The following is a 20,040-nucleotide window of genomic DNA, read 5'->3' on the forward strand; positions in this document are numbered from 1 at the left end:
TATCAGTGGTGCCCCCCCTTATGTCCATGACGCATCCCCCCAATTGTCTATCCGTAGGTGTTCTTCCATGAAAAAATCTTCTTTTCGATTAATTTTGCACCCCCTCAAACATATATAGATTTTACCCCCCCCCCAAATATTTCAATGACTCAGTTTGCGTCATAGCCTCCCTTTGTGGGCACCCCTGTATATAGCGTGATTCAAAATGATGTGAACGATTACAACTCCTTGTAACTTTTTTATTAATCATCCAAATAGCTTCAAATCTTACAGTTAAATGCTAAAACTCTGCAAGTTTTTGTGATGAAAAAATGAAAATAGTACATCGCAAATGTTTTATGTGGGCCCCCTTTGTTACCCTGCATACATCTATTCAGTATTCCAATTCCGCTCGGACCCGTTTCAACATGTTTGCATCAATAGTTTGCACTACAGCAGTGATGCGCTCTTTCAGTTCATTCACATCTTGGGGTAAAGGGGGTTTGCAGACAATGTCTTTTAGATGTCCCCACAGAAAAAATCGCAGGGGGTTAAGTCCTGTGATCTTGGTGGCCAACGTAGAAGCCGATGATCATTTTTATCTGACCGCCCAATCCAGCGGTGTGGCAATCTGTTGTTGAGGAAATTTTTGACATTGTGATGAAAGTGACATGGAGCTCCATGCAATTGATAGATGAAGTTTGCACTGTCATGTTCGAGATGTGGCATAAGCCACGTAGTAAGCATTTGTAGAAATGTTTGTCCAGTCAGTTCCTTCGTCAAAGAAGTAGGGACCATCAACTTTTGAAAATGAAATTGCACAAAACACGTTCGTCTTCGATGAATCACAAACAATTTCACATATTTGGTGAGGCTTCTCAGTTCCCCAAATGCGAACATTTTGTTTATTCACTCTTTCTGTCTCACAGAACGTAGCCTCATCACTGAAACAAAGTTTACCCAAAAAATCATCAATACTGCACAACTCTTGAAATGACTCTCAAAAAGTCTTGCGACACGTGTGATCATTAGGTTTTAAGTGTTCTAACAACTGTACTCGATACGGATACATCTTTAAATGTTTACGCACTACACGCTAAACAGTTCTTTGAGGCATTTAAAGCTCTTTGCTAACTCTCCTTGTTGACTTTTGTGGGCTGCGTTGAAAACTGGTTGGAACCCTTTCGACATCTGCCTCAGAAGTGGACAGCCTACCGGGCGATTTTTCTTTACAAATGCATCCCGTTCTGTTGAATTTGTCATACCACTTACGTATGGAGTTCTTTGATGGTGAATCTTTATGAAATTTTGTGCGGAACTCGCGTTGAACACTAACAACAGACCGACAAACGTGAAACTGTAAAACGTAAAATCTCTCTGAACCACAGGCAGCGATCTTGGAACTAATCACTCTGCCACCTAGCGGATAAATTTTAAACTACTACGCTCGTTCCAAACAAAACTTGAGGATAATATTGAAAGTATTTCCATTGAAATTTCATTGTTGATAGAGTATTATCACTTAAAGAACGTTTCCTTATCGTTCACATCATTTTGAATCACGCTGTATATATACGAGGTGTGACACAAAAGAAAAACGAGACTAAGTGTATAGCTTGAAAACAGAGTGGAGTTGGCAACAACTGTTTTGCTGACGTCATCCCACACACCTCCTCCATCCATGCGGCCAGTTTCGTCTTAGCCGATCACGCCAGTACGGAGTACTGCGTCATTGAGTGAACACGTGCAACTGCATTCTGCCGGAAAAATGTCTAATGTAAAAATCGACAACGACAACGAATCAACAAGTTTCTTGTGAAACACAGATATTTGTTGTAACACGTAATGAGACATGGATTTTTAACTATGATCCAGAAAGTAAGGACCAGTCGATGCAATGGAAGTCTCCAGGATTCCCAAGACCCAAAAAGCACGCATGTCAAAATCAAAATTCAAGGCAATGTTAATTGTCTTCTTCGACATTAATGGAATTGTAATGATTGAGTGAGTTCCCAGTGGTCAGACTGTTAATCAAAACTACTACATTGAAGTACTAAAAAAGACTTCGTTGAAAAATTAGGAAAAAAGGCGACAGTTGTGGAGTGATGGATGGCTGTTGCACCAGGACAATGCAACACGGCCCTATCTGTCTAATAGTTTCTGACCAGCAAAAGAAATTCTGTGATGGGGCATCCTCTTTATTCACCTGATTTGGTTCTATGCGACTTTTTTTATTTCCTAAAGTTAAATCTTGCTTAAAGGGAACCCATGTTACCTCAGTGGACGAGGTTCAGGCAAAACCGGAGAATCTCCTGAAAGACCTTCGAAAAACTTCATTCCAGAACTGTTACCAGCAAAGACAGCCCCGAATGCAGAAGTGATTGAATGCTGAAGGGGACTACTCTGAAAGTGATAATGTCACAGAGAACTGATTCTGTAAGTACAATGATATATTGAACCAGTCTCGTTTCTTTTGTGTCACACCTCGTATATAATTTGAGGGTGAATTGACAATCTGCAGCCTGAAGGTTTATCAGTAGATTGTAAATTGGTCAACCACTACGAGAATCTGAAACAATATACAATATTACTAGTAGTAACAATAAGAAAATAAATATGTAAATAATAATAATAATAATTTAATGCATAACTTCGTACAGTTTTCAGTGTTTATAAACCAATTAAATACAGTTGTTATACAAAAATTAATTTGCTTTCTTCTTACACATTTCTACTCTCAACTATCTTGTACATATTTGCAAGTCAATTAAAAAAAGTTATAGGCTACTGCACTAGTTATAAAACAGAATCGCTACGTAATTAGACTAAAGATATGTACTACTATATCCTTTCTATTTTAAGTGTGCCCCTACTAGCACTGTTGTCAATGTTTTCTGGTACCTCCCTAGAAAAAGGAGGGTCAAATTACTCTGGTCGAGATCCTTCAATAGTTGCATGTGGAGAGGGTTGCCACATAGATATATATTCGAATTATTTCACTGGCTTTGCTCTGCACTGTCTTGTTAGCCATTCTAAGTAGCCTACGATCTTCACTCGCCAAGACCAAACGAATGAATGACAAATTGGCAACACGGCTGAGGTCATTAAATTCTTTACTCAAAGCAAAAGGAACGTTTCCTCCGTAAGAGGGTGGCGGAGGTGAGACCGAAGTATGTTTCACATTTTTTCCGACGGCACACTTGAAACAGAAAGATAAAGCACCACTAGCTTCTTGCTCGTACATCTAGACAAATAAGTTTTATTAAAATTGTACTAGCTGAACCTGAGCTCTCTACCCAGCGTATCATTCAGATATGAGCATGAATCTCCTTGTCATTCCTCACATCTGTATATGTTTCTTTACAGACACAAGTGAAAGATGTCTTGATAAAATCGGCAAAGGGGATATTTTTTCGACTATTTTTTTCAATATCTCGCACCGTCGGCAAGATTGAGTCTACTTCCGGTTGAAATTTCTAATTCATGTATGATCAGTTATCTTTCTCTTTGTATGCAGTATGTAATAAGCAAATACATTACACACACACAATTAATTATGTCAGTGATATATGGTGTTCATTGGGCAAAACGTTTCAAACAATAAAGATTCATCTTAGCCTAGAGAAATTGTTTTCTTTCGCTTTTCATTATCATTCGGCCATGAAACAAGTGCCTGAGAGATATACAACCCCTAAATACAATAATGTTGTATTGGAATGAACTCATAGGGTATGATGCGTTACTTTTTAAAATTTCAACACTTCCAGTGTATCCCTAAAAATGTAATAAAGAAATAATGGCCATGTTTTTTTTTTAATGTTCAATTAGAACTGGTCAATCTAAACAAAATTTGGAATCGACCAGTGAAAACGGCACGTTTCTAGCACTTGTGGTTTTCGAGATCTCATTGTCGAAAGGATTGGAGACAAACATATAAACTTTCCTTGGGGGACAAACATATAAACCTAGATTTTAATATATAGATAATTAATGTACTAGTTTTGTGAAAACTCCACCTCTCAGATGGCGAAGATTCAACATGGCCAACGCATAGTCTCGCATACATCGAGTGCCTATTTACGATTTTTCCCGGCTTACACTTCATTACTTCTTTTATTCAGGACTGTAAGATAAAAATGAACTCCACATTCAAAACATCGATAGTTTACTCACAATTATCTTCCAAGATAACCCTATCTCTTAAAAAATGTTTACAATTGATCGTGAAGTGCAGGTTTTTACTTTATACAGCCCAAACTAAAGTTAGTAGGACTCTACTCGATCTATTTGCCCCGTGAAAGTTAAAGAGATACTACACAATATTGTTATTTTGTTCTGGAGGGAATATAAAACTTGTACTTGCATAGCTGGACATTCTGGCGGTTCCTGTGAGAGCTTTGTATACTGTGCAATGGTGGGGAAGCATCCCCGGGGTTTTCTTGAGATTATCCTGTCTGGAGGGTTATCTTACATCTTCACCCGCCTCCTTCAGCCTCAAGGACAATCATAGGAAGTTAAAGATTTCATTACAGAAAACAAAAAAAGACTTGAACCTCATGGTTTGAGCATGTGCAATTTTTCTACTTGAGCTTGTTCCCTTTTTGGCTCCCTCAAGCCATAGTCTCCTCCTACTATTTCGGAATTCCCCAGTGCAAGCGGTTAGAAACTTGAAAAACCACAGTAAAACAATCTTCTTGTGACTTCATACCATTCGTACATGCATGGCGGCCAAAGATGAATCAACGGTACGAAATTTATTGGATTCGTACAGTGTTCTAATATAATCTAGAACCTTTCTATTTTAGTGTGGCTGCTGTCGACGTGTTTTCTCGTACCTCCCTCGAAGGAGGATGAACAAATTGTTGTGACCAAAGTCCTTTAATACTTGGATGCGGACAGAATTGCCACATTGAATTATTCCACGGGTTTCGCTGTGCAGTGTCTTGTTAGCCATTCTGAGCAGCGTACCATCTTCACTTGCCAAAACCAAACGACTGATTGACAAATTGGCAACGCAGCCAAGGTCATTTACTTCTACCCTCCGTCCTCCACAAAAACCAAGGAAAGGTTTCCTCTGTAAAAGGGCGGCGGGGGCGGGGCTGAAATATGTTTCACATATTTTTCGAGGGCACACTTGAAATAGGCTGTACATAGTAGATTGCATCGGTGGGAAGCAGTGGTATACCAAGGGAAGGGGGGGGTCGGAGTTTTAATCCCTCTATTGACTCAGATATTTTGGAACACTAAGTATTTACTATATTATATTTGGTGACAAGAGTTTCGCTATGCGGAAGATCCCAGCGCTCAATCTCTATACTATATAAATGAGTAATGATATAGAATGAGGGTATATCATTTCTTGGTTCTGTGGGCCAAACCCCGAAGTCTTATAGAACTGCTACTGTGTACAGCTCATTTTTGTACAACTCAGAACAAGCAAAGAAGGTACCTGAAGTATCTTTCAAATGTTCACGTAAACATTAAAATATCTAACTAAATAGATTGAGATTATTGCGAGATCACTTTTTTTCTGAAAAAAGTTAGTATAAAAATAAATATTAAAAAAAAAAAGAAATTCTAATCTCTATCAACATCTGAAGATGATTAGTTCTGCATATAAAAAAAAAATGCTGCTGTTATGAAGAGTATGCTCCCACAAACGCTTTACAGTTCGGACAGTAGTGATTTGCTGTTTTACAGGAGTCTATGCAATATGGAACTACACAGCAGGGCCAACATCTGGAACGAAACCATATAATAATAAATATGTGAGTTACACATTTCAGACAAGTTAAAACCCTAGCAGCACACTTGGTACTCTCATGGCTAACGGTTGGTAATTGCGAAAATTGCGGTAGTTTAACTCTTGCTGCGAAATAGTCCACAACGTCTATATTTATATTTCGTTGCAATATTCGACTCCAGTCCCTCATTCTGTACGAAACATTTGGTAGCGGTAATGCGTTGCATTGTGCTGCCAACTGGCAGCGATGTCTTTGAACTAAAGGAGTGAAATACGAATGGTTACGGAAGCTTGCTTCATTCTAGTCAAGGACCTAATATCTTTCTCTTTCTCTTTCTCTCTCTCTCTCTCTCTCTCTCACACACACACACACACACACACACACAAAAGTCGCTCAACCGGCGTTACATCTAAGGTTTGACACCACCGTTTGGTAGAATGGGTTTTATATAAACACCCTAGGTAGTATGTCACGTCAAATTGTGGTATTACTAATTTTTTTGGACACCATTTTTGTGTTTTTATCACGTGACTTCCGTCACGTTCAGGAGTCGTTGGCTTACAATGTGCATAATTCCGATTAAAATGGAGCGATTTAAATAATTTTGGCACCAAATGAAAGACAATGAAATGTTCTACTACATTTGAAGCCAATAAAACCGAATGTGACCGACGTCAACGTGACAAAAACGCAAAATGGCGTCCAAAAACTTAGTGATACCACAATTTGACGTGACATACTACCTAAGGTGTTTATATAAAACTCATTCTACCAAACTGTGGTATCAAACTTTAGATGTAGTGTGGGTTGTGCCAATTTCGTTTTTAGAGGTCTTTCAGATATTAGCTCCTTGACTATTCTGTTCAGATGAGTTTCACATTAACTAATTAGAGCAGAAAATTTGTCAATTTGAAATATTCCCAACACGTTACTTTTGCTTTTACATGTGATCTGTTAAATATGTAATGTACTGGACAGTGAAAAGACTAAAATTTGAAGTGTTGCTTTAATACAAGGTGTCGTAAAAACCAAATGACAAGAAAATATATTTCCTTGCTGGATAATTATCTTTTGTTTGTTTGTTTGTTTTTCAGGAATCACCCACAAATTTAATTTCGCAGCGAAAGAGTTAAAGTATATGTAGACCATCCCACAATTTGCTGTCTTTTATCCAACAGCTTCGCCTTTACTCTCCCAATTGTCATTTTAATACTTCCGTAAACGCTACGTTGGCAAATAGTTGGTAAATCTACCAATAGAACGAAGGACCAATATCGGGAGGTTGGCTAGCTTACCGTTTTCCATTGTTAAGCTACTGTTTGTGCTGCTAGAGAATACATGCTCATTTCATCAAAATTCCTTATAAACTTTAAGTATGCTTAGAAATACAAGAGTGATCCTATAAATCTTTCATTTTTCTCATTCATTCAATTGTTTTTGAAATATCATGGACAGTGTACACACTGAGCCGGTCCTAGGTAATTTGCCGCCCCCCTTTCTCCAGAAAGAAATAAGTCTTAGAAGCTACAATTTTAAGTATGCTACCCCAATATGAACAATGAAAGGGAGGGGAAAGACATTCGCACTCAGAAAGGCCTAAACTCTACAAATAGAATCTCGTTGTGTTTGTTTTTTCTTTAAATTATAATCTATTATGTTAGTGAAAGATAAAACAAACACACCTGCAAAGGAATTCAAGAATTCAATATTGAGCTTCAATCTCAATACAGCAGTTTGCATTTCGAGTGCAACTAGCTCTTTTATCTTAATTTCTTGGTTTTCCTTCTACACCCAAGGAGGATTCTAATTAAATTAGGAGAAATAATTAACAAGACTATTGAACGAACAAATATTAGCACAAGTGTTTTTTTTTTTTTTTTTTTTAAGAAAAACTTTATTCCACCTTGAATGATATGGAACTTATTTGTGACAAAAACGACTAGTTTTCATATCAGAACTGTGATAACTAACTAAATGGAACAGATGTTCGCTACTGTTCGAGAATTTAGTTCTTGCATTTGACAGCAATTACGCAATTCATGGTGATATTTGTTTGACCATTTGCTTTCGCACTGTCCATGTGACAAACTAATGCGACCTAAACATAATTTATGAATGTAGTATTCAAATAGAAGGCCAGCTCAGTAAATTTAAATACCATCATTATGAAATAAATATTTATTTTAAATAATATAGTTATGACAGATTATACCGCCCCTGGAAGCTTACTGCCCTGTAGAGATTTTGCGTGTTAGAATATGTGAAATGTTCTGAAGAAGTGAACCGGGCGCTTCGCAGAAAATAATATGGAATGTTTTGCGACGGCCGGCGTGTGCATTTCAAATCCTACCATTTGCATTTCAAACCCTACCGTTTGCAACTGTTACACCTGACTCTAGATGATTATGCCTGTCGATTGGAGCTTTGTATCTGAATTAGCAGACCATGGAAGCTGATGACGAGTTTGCGGGGATATTGATATTTAGCAATGAGGCGACTTTCCATCTGTGGGGAAACATAAATCGTCACAATGTGAGAGTGTGGGGTATTGAATGTTCGTGTGTAGTTGGAAACGGAATTTACGGCGTACGAATGCACGCTGATCCCTCGTAACTGACGAACACTTCGTACATTCTAATACACAAAAACTCTTCTCCTGCATTGCCGCCATCTTATAGATTGCCGTCACAGGCAAGGGCGCCGATTTCTCTGTATTTTTTTTTGGGGGGGGGATCCAGATGCAGAAGGTATATATAAGAGGATTTTAAGACAAATTGCATTCAAATTATGCTAAATATTGTATATTCACAAATACAATAGGGGGTCCACATGAGCTTTGGGGGGCCCGGCCCCCAGGATCGGCACCCTTGGTCACAGACCTGTTATCTAGCGTGCATGCGAGCCACGAGGCGGGCTGTTAAAACTTTGTGAGTGTATCTATCTTTTCATGTATCAGCCGTTTTTTGCATGTCGTATACTTGTAAATAAACAGTGCTTTGAAACCCAATGGATCACTTATTTAGGCTAACCTTACTGTGACAAAAGATAAAACTACATTTAAAAAAGTATTAGTATTCTATACTTACAAAAGAATACATAAGAACAATGCAATCAAATGTGTTTTAGTGTTGCTCTGGTATATCACTTTGGTTCTGATGGCACTTTGACACACAGGGCAGGTCACGTTAGTTGGTTTAGGTCCCACTAGCAGCGCTGCTACAATAGACAAAAGAAGGATAAAAGAATGTTATTTTAAATGAAACATAAAAGATATATATGTAATAAACTTCATTAAAATCTGCTTCAAAAAATTACAAAACGGAACTGATTTTGTATTAGGATGTCCAAAATGAAAAAAAAAAAAAAAAAAAGTTTTCAAATAGATGATGAAATTTAATGTTCCATGTTTATGTTCTTTAGGCTAAAGGAGACGGATGATTGTGGAAAAACTGGTGGAATGAGAATGTGAGAGAACCCCAAGGAAACTCTCATACACAGTATTTGTCCACCACAAAGCCTACTTTGCGGAAACTGGGATCGAACCAGAGATCTCAGAGTCAGAGCTGAACGCTAAGTACCTAACTAACTCTATGGCCTATGGAACCCAAAGGCTCAATGCCGCGTTTACGAAAGGTCTCCACTGGCTTCTGTTTTTTTCTCTCTCTCTCTCTTTTTTTTTTTTTCAACTGAACCCGGTTTCTACTTTGCATTAATATTTCTGTGAGATTCATCTTAACATTGTCTTCCTAATGATCATTTTCCGATTGGTCTTCCGGTTAAGACTTTGAAAGCATTCCTATTTTCTTCCATTCCAACATGACCTCCCACCATGGCCTCCTATGTTTAATTACTAACAATGTTTGGTAACCGGTATAAATTATGTAGTTCCTCGTTATGAAGTTTCCGCCATTCCCCATTCCCGTTTCTCTTGGGTCCGAATATTCGTCTCAGAATCTTGTTCTCCAATACTTTCAGTCTATGTTCTTCCCTCAGTGTAAGCGACCATGTTTCGCAACCATACGAACAACAGGCATGATTATCGTTTTATATACAGGGTGTCCAATATACAATACAACCCGGAGTTTGGGATAGTAGAACTTTTGAACCTGAAGCGATACACAAATAATGGCTATACCAAAATGAAGCCTTGTTCATGCATATATTTTTAAACTAGGAAGTAACGATTGAAGTACACTAGGAACCACACAGTGTTGTCAGATGTAAGCGAAGGTGTAAATCATTTTTTTTTTTTTTTTTTTTTTGCAAAACATATAAATTGACTCATAACTCATACGTATGGATGTTCTGTCGTTCATTTTCAGTTTGTTTAGTTGGAGTAGCTTGGAAACTATGAAGAAGATTTTTTTTTTTTTTTATTTCCAGCGATAACTAATCGGATGAGTCCTCTGTAAGGGGGAACAAGGTAAATCGTAGTTTTCATAAATTAACACTCTGAATTGGCAACTCTGCTGATGTTTCAGTGCATCAAAGGGTGTGTTAAGGATCTGTCTACAGTATGCAATTCCTGAAAACAATGAAAAACAAACTTTGAAATTATCGTGATAAAATTTTCCCTAGTTTCCCCTTACAGAGGACTCATCCGATTAGTTATCGCTGGAAATGAAAAATTCTTTTTTCTCCTTCATAGTTTCCAAGCTACTCCAACTAAACAAACTGAAAATTAACGACAGAACATCCATACGTATAAGTTATAATTTACATGTTTCGCCCCCCAAAAAAAAAAAAAAAAAAAATACACCGGTTATATCTGGCAACACTATGTGGTTCCTAGTGTACTTCAATCGTTGCTTCCTAGTTTAAAAATATATGCATGAACAAGGCTTCATTTTGGTATAACCATTATTCGTGTATCACTTCAGGTTCAAAAGTTCTACTATCCCAAACTCCGGGTTGCATTGTATATTGGACACCCTGTATTTTAAGCTTCAAATTCCTCGATAGAATTTGCAACGACAAGAGATTTAGAACTGAATACTAACACGAATTCCCTGCTTTTAGTCGACATTTATTTTATTTATTTATTTATTTATTTATTTATCAAGTGCAGATACCTCATTGGAAAGACACATCGGTGACAGAAATGAGAGCTTTGTTTAGTGTTATGATCAGAATGGGCATCAAAAAGCTGCCTCGTCGTTGTGATTATTGGTCAACCGATCCTGAACTTAGAGGTGCATCGGTGTCTTCTATCATGACGAAAACACGATTTTGGCAATTAATGCCAGCTCTACATTTGAACAACAACGAAGCAGCTAAGAAACGCGAAGATGGCTATGATATTCTACATAGAGTTCGGCCATTGATTGATGCATTATCTGGAAAATTTATCATGGAGTATAAGTCAAGCTCAGTTCATTCTATTGGTAAAAGTATGATTCAGTTCAAAGGTCGAAGTTCATACGACAATATATGCCTCTCAAACCTATCAAGAGAGGTTACAAAGTTTGGTATCGTGCTGATCCAGTTACTGGATACGCAGAAAAATTGCAAATATACACTGGATAGGAATCAAATGCTACAAGAGATTTTCTGTGAGATTTGATCAAGTTGACCTTCCCGATTTTATGAAGAAAAAGGGGGAATCTGCAAAGAAGTTGCCAAAATTAAAGCAGGGAGAATTCTGAGTAGCTACAAAGAATCATACATCGGCCATTCAATGGATGCACAAACGATTTGTAAACGTACTTACAACAGCGCACGACACTAAAACGTGATTACTGCTCGGAGAAAACTGAAGGATGGGAGGATAGTTAATGTTTTTTGTCCAGCTGCTATTAGAGATTATACTGAATTCATGAGAGGTGTAGATCGTTTTGATCAGATTTTAAATTGTTATTCCACATCCCAGCGAGCTAAGAAGTGGTGGCACAATATTTTTCTATCTACTGGATACAAGCTTGACAAATGCATACGTTCTCCACAAATTATTCTTCAGACAACCTATGGACCATGTATCCTTTCTCTTGTCAGTTGCACGGGGAGTACAAAACCATTTTAGTAGCAGGAAAAGAATGCGTCACACCCCGTATCAATTTCAGAAGCGTTTCCAAATATCAAAATCTTACGGAGTTCCTGACAGTGTGCGGCTGGAAAACGTCGGAATTCATTTTCCAAACAAAACGTCGGAATTCATTTTCCAAACAAAACTATCTCTTACCGTCGCTGTCGATTATGCTCCACGAAGGCTCACGAAAAACGTTCTAATCTGGAATTCACAACATGCAAGGTACCACTCTGTTCTGTGCCATGTTTCGTTTTGTTCCACAGAAAATAAAGACGGAAATACAAAACATAGATGCATAGAACATGAAGTAATTAAATTACATTATTATACTTAATAGTAAATGAAGATAAAGTGTAGCAAAGATGCGGCAGAATTATGAGGCAGTAGACTGCAATAACAAAATAAGCAGTTTTTCAAAAACACATCCACACACTGTTATTTAAAAATATGTCAATGTATAATTTTTGAAAATAAAATATGTTCCAAGGCGATTATGAGTAATAATTGCATAAATCCTTTGCTAACAACATAAAATACTTCAATATTTATGGCTATATAAAACTTTGCAATAAAATAATATTCATGGCTATTTTCAAAGTCTAGTTTCAGAGGGAAGATATTTCCCACACGAGGTACAGAAAAATATCCAGAGGGAAATATATATCTCCCCGATCCGTACACAGATTATCAAAATCATTACTTCAAGGCAGAAATTTGCTTTATGATTTTTTTCCCTCCTCAGCCAAATACATGGCAGTAATAATATCTTCATGAGTACCTTATGGGTCATAAAGGGTTAAGTTTACTATGTATGTGTTCTTGAAATTAAGTTGAATATGCAGAGATTTATAAAATCTGGATATTTTATTTCACATGGAAACAGTGATAAGCAATTTGAGAGCACCTACAGCGAAACTGATAAGGAAAATATTTATATTGTTGCTGAGGAAAATATTCATTCGGACATTGTTGATAAGGAAGAAGCTAAGAAAGTTGCTAGTGCCTCACAGCAAAACCTCTGTATATACCCAAGCAGACACCCAGCTACTTATTTGTTCGGTTGTTGAAGCCATAAAAGAAATTAAAGCAGAGAAAAATACATCACGTCTCTACACTAAAGCACTGAAGTTTTTCAAACAAAATGGCGTAGAATGCTTTAATCAACCAAAGAGCAGAGAAAAGCGAGATAGTAGTATGAAAGATTTGCTGGTTTCGGGAAGTATTCCGAAGAAAAATCACAGAGTCATGCGGAAGTTAGTTTTCGTACAGAACTCCTATATTCAGTAGTTGACAACATTGTGAACGAGTTGGATGCACGATTCTGCAAGGAAAATGTATCTGTCTGTGTTTCGTAGCATTCAAGCATGTCATCCTAAATCAAAACTGTTCTTGATGGAGAGGCAATGAAAGTTTGCTGCGCAATTCAAAATATATTTTCCTAAACGTGCATTTGTTGTAATAATAATAATAATAATAATAATAATAATAATAATAATAATAATAATAATAATAATAATAATAATAATAATAAAAAATAAAAAAAAACGTAGAATCTCTCGAACCTGCATGCTGCTCTACCCAAGACAATTTTTCCACAAACTACGAATTTGCTCAAAATAGCCTTCACGCTACCTGTGTCATCACTAGACTTCGGATCGATATGCACTTAAAAAACCCGGCAAAATATGCATGCAAATATGCGCTAAAAATCACGAAAATATGTACTGAAAATATGCAAATATGCACTAAAAATTATAATATGCACCAATCAGAAGCTAAAGTTAAATGTGGAATGTTATTACTTTAGAGAAAAAAAAGTTATATTACTTGAACTACATATAGTTGCTATGTAACTATGATGCATTCATGCTACAATACACAACTGTGTAATTTTCGCTGTTTTCTGGCAAAAACCAGCACTTATCAAACTTGTCGATAAATCTGAAATTAATGCATCGTTGTTCCCAGGAACACTTTATTTACACTAGATAAGAATTTTATGTCAGGATTTTTCGCGTCTATGGACTGTGCGTTTCGAAGAAATGCTTGTCCGATTGGACTTTGTGGCGTCTGTTTCGTTATTGAATCAAACAGCTCACAGTCAGTATGTGAAAATCAAAATACATTTAGTTAATATATATATATATATATATATATATATATATATATATATATATATATATATATATATATATATATATATATATATATATATATATATATATATATATAGTGGCGGATCCAGGATATGATCAAGGGAGAGGCTAAACCATAATTTGCCGTTTTATCCAATGTAAAACAGAATTGAAGCCCATTTTATCCAGTGTAAACCTGATCGTCAAGGGGGGCCTACAGCCCCTTAGCTCCCCTTGGATCCGCCCTTATGTATATATATATATACAAATAAAAAAGAATACGCCGAGTATCTGTGAATAAAGAATGAACATACTCAGAGAAGCAAATAGACATTTCTGGTATAAGCACATAATAAAACCTGCCTAGCGAAATTGAACAGGAGTCGCAAAATTTCCATTAAAGGTTTTAAAGTTAACGAAAATATATCTATGCTTGAAAAATAAATAAGGTATATGCATATAATGGACAAAGTGAGATAGAATGTCGTACATAGGCCTACCGTATTCAATTACAGCATTTATTTATGCTACGAATTAATACACATAAAACTAACAGTGAACAACAAAAGCCTACATACGGCTTCAAAAGTCAAGACAAAAAGTAGATGCTATGCCCTTTTCAGCGCTCCTCCCTCTACTTTAGTCTCCCTTTTGATCTATTGTGTATATTATGCTCCTTGTTCCGTGTATCTAGACCATCTACAGAACGAGTTATTGGTATTTGGAATTTACTACTTAAATTGCACTTCGTTCAGAAACTCGCACAGTATATAGGGCCTTACTTGGCAGTGGATTAAAGGTTAAATGTGTAGGGTGACAAGTAAACGAAGACCTTTACAGACAACGTAGTTCATATACCTAACTTCTCACAGAATGTCTAAAAAAAATTTTAAACGCTGCATTAGGGAACTTGAAAATTTACGTTAAAAAGTATATTTTAACATCGGTTGTTCACAACACAGGTTCCGCCTAATCAAGATAATATAGCCATTATTTTTTTAACCTTTAAATTCATGGGACCGTGAAATATTTCCACTGAAGATAAATTTCCGTTTAATACGAGGCCTGTTGAAGGCAGTTTTTACTGCATTAAAAGCCTGTATTCGAAAACCTTGTTATTGTTTAAAAGAAAATAAACTTGAAATTACTTTTTGTAGCCAATTATTTGTGAATCCAATATTGTGTCCAATATTTTCTTGTAGTGTAACATTGTCCGTTTCAAACAGCAATAATTTACAATGTATTTTAAATGGAATAAAGTGATTTGAGCGAGGCATGGAGCATAAATGTGAAGAAGCTAAAGTTATCGATACGTTTCGAGAGACCAAGGTGTATGAAAGCAACACAAGCTTTTATTTTAATAGCCTCCTAAACTCCTTAAAAGAAAACTTGAGAACTTATCTCAGAAAGTAACTGCTGTAGCAAGTTTTAGATTTTATAAAGCAAATATTTTTAAATTAATTGTAGAGCTCATTTTCAAAAGGGTTGTTCATTTCTTCCCGAAATACATTCTTGAACGGTTTCTTTGGGATGAACTCTGTTGAGTATGAAAACTGCCAAATCTGGGTTGTTGTATAAACTCCTTACCAGACTTGAAACTGCTATGAGAATATAAGAAGGCCAAACAATTAAGCGTTTCTGCAGTTTGAGCTTTTGCTGTTGAGAGAAATAGAAATGTCCTTTTCTTTAAACAAGCTTACTTACTTTGAAAATATTACTTGTTTAGCATACACTTTGTAAAATATATTTTCTTCTTGAATTGTTAACGTCTCTCAACTTCAATCCATTGTTTCAGAAGATAACTTCTAGAAGATTTTTCGGGCCCATTTAGTTGTAGTGTGACATGTTTGTCCACCTAAGAAAAAAATATATACCATTCAAATTAACAAAAGGGCCCACGGTGGCTCAGTGGTATGGGGTCTCTGGTGTATGGGGTCTCTGGTTTGATCCCAACTCGTGCCAAGTGAACTTTGTCACTTCGATCACCTGTAGTGCATCTTCAAATTTGAATTTTAACTACAGTAGGTCAGAATTTTGTCCATTTTTTGTCTACCTAAGAAAAACTTTGTACCATTCAAATAAACGAGGGAGGGACATTTCAAAATTTCGCCCGATCAATCACCTGCAGTACGACGTCTCTACATTCGAATTTTAACAAGTTTACAATTTTGTTCAATTTTTGTGCATTAAAGTACTACCAACAAAACATTTTGTACCATTAACATAAATGACTCGAGGGAGGGTCATTTCAAAAATTAGCCACTTCGATTACCTGTAATGCGACATCATCGAATTCGAATTTTAATTAGCTCAGAATTTTGGATTCGAATTCGAATTTTGTCTAATTTCCATACACATTTGTACCATCAAAAAAATTTGTGCCATTCAAATCAACAAAGGAGGGCTATTTCAAAGTGTTGGTCACTTCGATCACCTGTAGAGCGACATCTTCAAATTCGAATTTTAGCTTGCTCAGAATTTTGTCCAATTTTTGTCCATCAAGAAAAAAAAAATGTCCCATTCAAATAAACAAGGGAGGACCATTTCGGGGTCGCCGAGATGATCAATGATCTTTCCGATGCCGTTTAAATCGATGCCATTAAAAACGAGAACAGCATATTTCACGGGTACTAAACACATGAAATACGGAGTTGAGCATTTAAATTCTCATTTCAACCCAGCGAAGCGGGTAAATATATGCTAGTGTGTATATATATTTCATTTGCAAGCATGGCCCTCCCAAACTCAAAACTCTGGCTACGTCCCTGACTCTGTACCTCCCACTTTCATTGCAATCTTCAATTGTAAAGAAACATTGGAAAGTACTTACTTGTAACGGTGACAACCTGAGTTGGAACTACGTAATGAGTTTCGATTTTTGGTGCTGTCGGAGTGTAAGGTGGTGGGGGTTCTCTGTATACAGGTACTTCTCCCGTATTCATGGTTTCTTTGTGAAACAGCCCTAAAAATAAACACAGAATTAGTACAAAATAGAAATTTCATAAGGAATTTTTTAAATATTTAACAAACAAGCAAACAAACAAACAAAAGTAGTTAAAGAGAGTAGAAGGTTTATTTCCGCAGAAACTTACAAAAAGCTTGTAATCAGAGGTAGCTTTAGGATTTTAATTTTGGGTAGGCCCATTATTTTGCTTATGGATACATATACACATTTGATTAATTAATGACAGTACGACATTACTTTTAGAGTGCTGGTTGATGCTATTAAATAATTATCTACCATTAATATAAATAGTGAAAAATATATTTACTCTTTATTGTATCTTTTAACATTTATATATTTCTTTAAATTTTTGGGTAGGTCCGTGCTTACCCGGCCCACCCACTAAAGCCACCACTGCTTGTAATTTGGTTATTTTTTTTTAATCCTCGGGGGAAGGGTATTATTGAACATATTAAGGTAGTTTCGATTTTACCTTAAATTATAGGTCCACGTTTCATATAGTCTCTGTGCTGAAAAGGGGCAGTTAAACTTCAACGAACAAACAAGCAAAAACAACCTTATGTGTACATACTTTTTAACGATTGTTTCTCAAAAACAACTAAGGTGATTTACTTACAGTATTTTATTGTTAGTCCTATAAGTTATTGCTTATTAAAAAGTTCAGAACTAATTTAATGTTTGATTTTTTAAAAGACAAATTTATCAAACACAACTCAGACGATTTGTTCATATTTTATAATACAATGCTGTGTTTGGTAGAGTCTTTAAATAACGTAAAACGCAGTTTTAACCTTTCACCTCTTATGATAGAAAGAAATTGTCTTTTTAAATTTTCTTTACAAGGTACTTGTAAATTTGTTCTTTAAAATGTTTTCAGTGTACAACATGGGCGACCGAAGAGGGGCAGTTTGGGGCCTGGTCCCCCAGGCTGACGAAAATGTATACGTAATATAGCAAACCACGTATCTATATTAAAACCAAAAATACCAGATGTAACCATGGAGATGGGTCCCTCTAGAAAATTTTCTTCGGGCACTAATGGTGTACAATAAGTATAAAGTTCCTCAGTACACAACGTGGCCTCGGAATAGGATAATTGTCCTAGACCACAGCGGCCTCAGGGAGGGATCGGTATTACTCCTTAGGTCATAACAGCCTCAGGAGATAGGTTTTAGAGGGAAACTCCGTAGCTCATGGCAGCCCTAGGAGCTGGTATTAGAAGGAATCTCCGTAGCCCATGGCAGCCCTAGGAGCTGGTATTAGAAGGAATCTCCGTAGCTCATGGCGGCCCCAGGAGCTGGTATTAGAAGGAATCTCCGTAGCTCATGGCAGCCCCAGGAACTGGTATTAGAAGGAATCTCCGTAGCTCATGGCAGTCCCAGGAACTGGTATTAGAAGGAATGTCCGTAGCCCATGGCAGCCCTAGGAGCTGGTATTAGAAGGAATCTCCGTAGCCCATGGCAGCCCTAGGAGCTGGTATTAGAAGGAATCTCCGTAACCCATGGCGGCCCCAGGAGCTGGTATTAGAAGGAATCTCCGTAGCCCATGGCAGCCCCAGGAGCTGATATTGGAATCTCCGTAGCCCATGGCGGCCTCGGGAGCTGGTATTAGAAGGAATCTCCGTAGCCCATGGCGACCTCGGGAGAAGCTTTAGGAAGGTGAACGATCTCCTTTGAACTGCTCGTCCTCTCCTTTTATAGCCATCTTCTTGGAGGGATGACCTACAAAGGGGGGAGTCGGCTTTTTTCGTAGTGTTCCGAATCCTCATTGTTTTTTCCTCGAGGTGTAGTCTCCTTCCGTCGTCTGCTGTTATTTGTTTATGATTGTAAAGCCACGTGTATTTATTTGGCTTGCAGTGTGGGTATATGGATCCTTACAATAAATTATCTTATTTAAGAAATGTGAGTGAGAAAGTTTAGTCTAGTTGCCCACACCTTTTATTTATAATGAATGAATCATGAAGATATAGTGTATAGCATGACGAGGCCAGGTGGGCACTCAGAAGTTTTTGTTGGAAGGGGTCCAATACCACCAGCAACTACGTCTATGTGGTATTGAATGGATATTATTCTGCATCCTAAAAGACAATAAGTAATTGTAAAATACTTCCACTTATATTAAAAATGATAGGACTAGATTATATTTGTAAAAGTCAGAATACAGATGAAATGTAACATCATTTTTTTACGATTCATAAATCATTTCCCTGTTAGTTTTATTGAGAAAGTGTATAAACGTATGTTGACTTAGTATTTTTTGCTTGGGTTTTTCAATAATACCAATTAGACACTCGGGATTATGTCTACAGGTTGATTTAAACTTACCATTCCCATTCAGGTTTGAGGCTTTATGAGATAGGATAGAATTGTGCATTTAGCTACCTTATCGTGAATCGAACCCTGAACCATACCCATTACCAACCGTCAACAAGGAGCCACATAGTATAATATAGGATCGTGCCAAAGTCCTAACAGTATAGTTACTTAAATACACAAGTTGGTTTAGTCACTAGCTTACGCATGAATTTATTTCGGGTGGGGTCCAAACTTAATATGAGGGTATTTTATATTAAAATTCCTAAAATTGCCCCTAAAATTAGGCTAAATTTACACATAAGTCGAAATTTGGGGGGTCTGGACCCCCAGGACCCACCCCTGCGTACGTCCCTGGTTCTAGTGGCTAGCGCGCGAGCTTTCGTTGCACATGATCCTCGGCTTGATTCGTGTAAAAGAGCCTTGAAATGTCAACGCATTACGACGGTTTATATGATGGTTAGAGGCAAGATGGCGTCAGGGTTAAGGGGGAGGTGTCTCGAGCTCCCGTTCACTACATTTTTTTTTTAAATACAAGTGCCTCGTTATTATTATTATTTTTTTGCTTTATTTTATTTTGAATTTCATTTTTATAGTGTGTGGACATCCCTGGCGTCACTATTTTTCTTGTCTACAACGGGTTTACTCTATAACAATATAGTTTAGTGGCAAATTCGGGCTTCTGGTCGCACCATTTTGGTTACGACCAAGTGCAATAGTCGACTTGGCTAACAAGGCTGCGACTTTCCTAATAGTACCACCACAGTTCAGTGACTGTGGTTCTTACTAAAGTAGAAGACGATTTGGATTCCATCTTAAACTGTACGTCCACGTTGCATATAGCCTCCGTGCTGAAAAGGAACGCTAATCTCCAACCAAC

The 20,040-nt window shown here is 37.0% G+C and overlaps 1 protein-coding gene across 1 annotated transcript in view; it reads right to left on the reverse strand.

Annotated features, from left to right (window-relative positions):
- Positions 1-2,598: 2,598 nt before the first annotated feature.
- Positions 2,599-20,040, reverse strand: part of LOC145662292 (lipopolysaccharide-induced tumor necrosis factor-alpha factor homolog) — a 97,988-nt gene continuing 80,546 nt past the window's right edge. The window contains exons 4-6 of the mRNA XM_081727701.1: positions 16,714-16,845; positions 8,810-8,939; positions 2,599-5,718 (exon numbers count right to left, since the gene is read on the reverse strand). Coding sequence (XP_081583827.1) covers positions 5,616-5,718; positions 8,810-8,939; positions 16,714-16,845 — 365 coding nt within the window. The 3' untranslated portion in view covers positions 2,599-5,615. The remainder of the gene's footprint in view (positions 5,719-8,809; positions 8,940-16,713; positions 16,846-20,040) is intronic.

Source organism: Thermobia domestica, chromosome 10 (genome assembly GCF_964235325.1).
Source record: "Thermobia domestica chromosome 10, izTheDome1.hap1.1, whole genome shotgun sequence".
NCBI lineage: Eukaryota > Metazoa > Arthropoda > Insecta > Zygentoma > Lepismatidae > Thermobia > Thermobia domestica.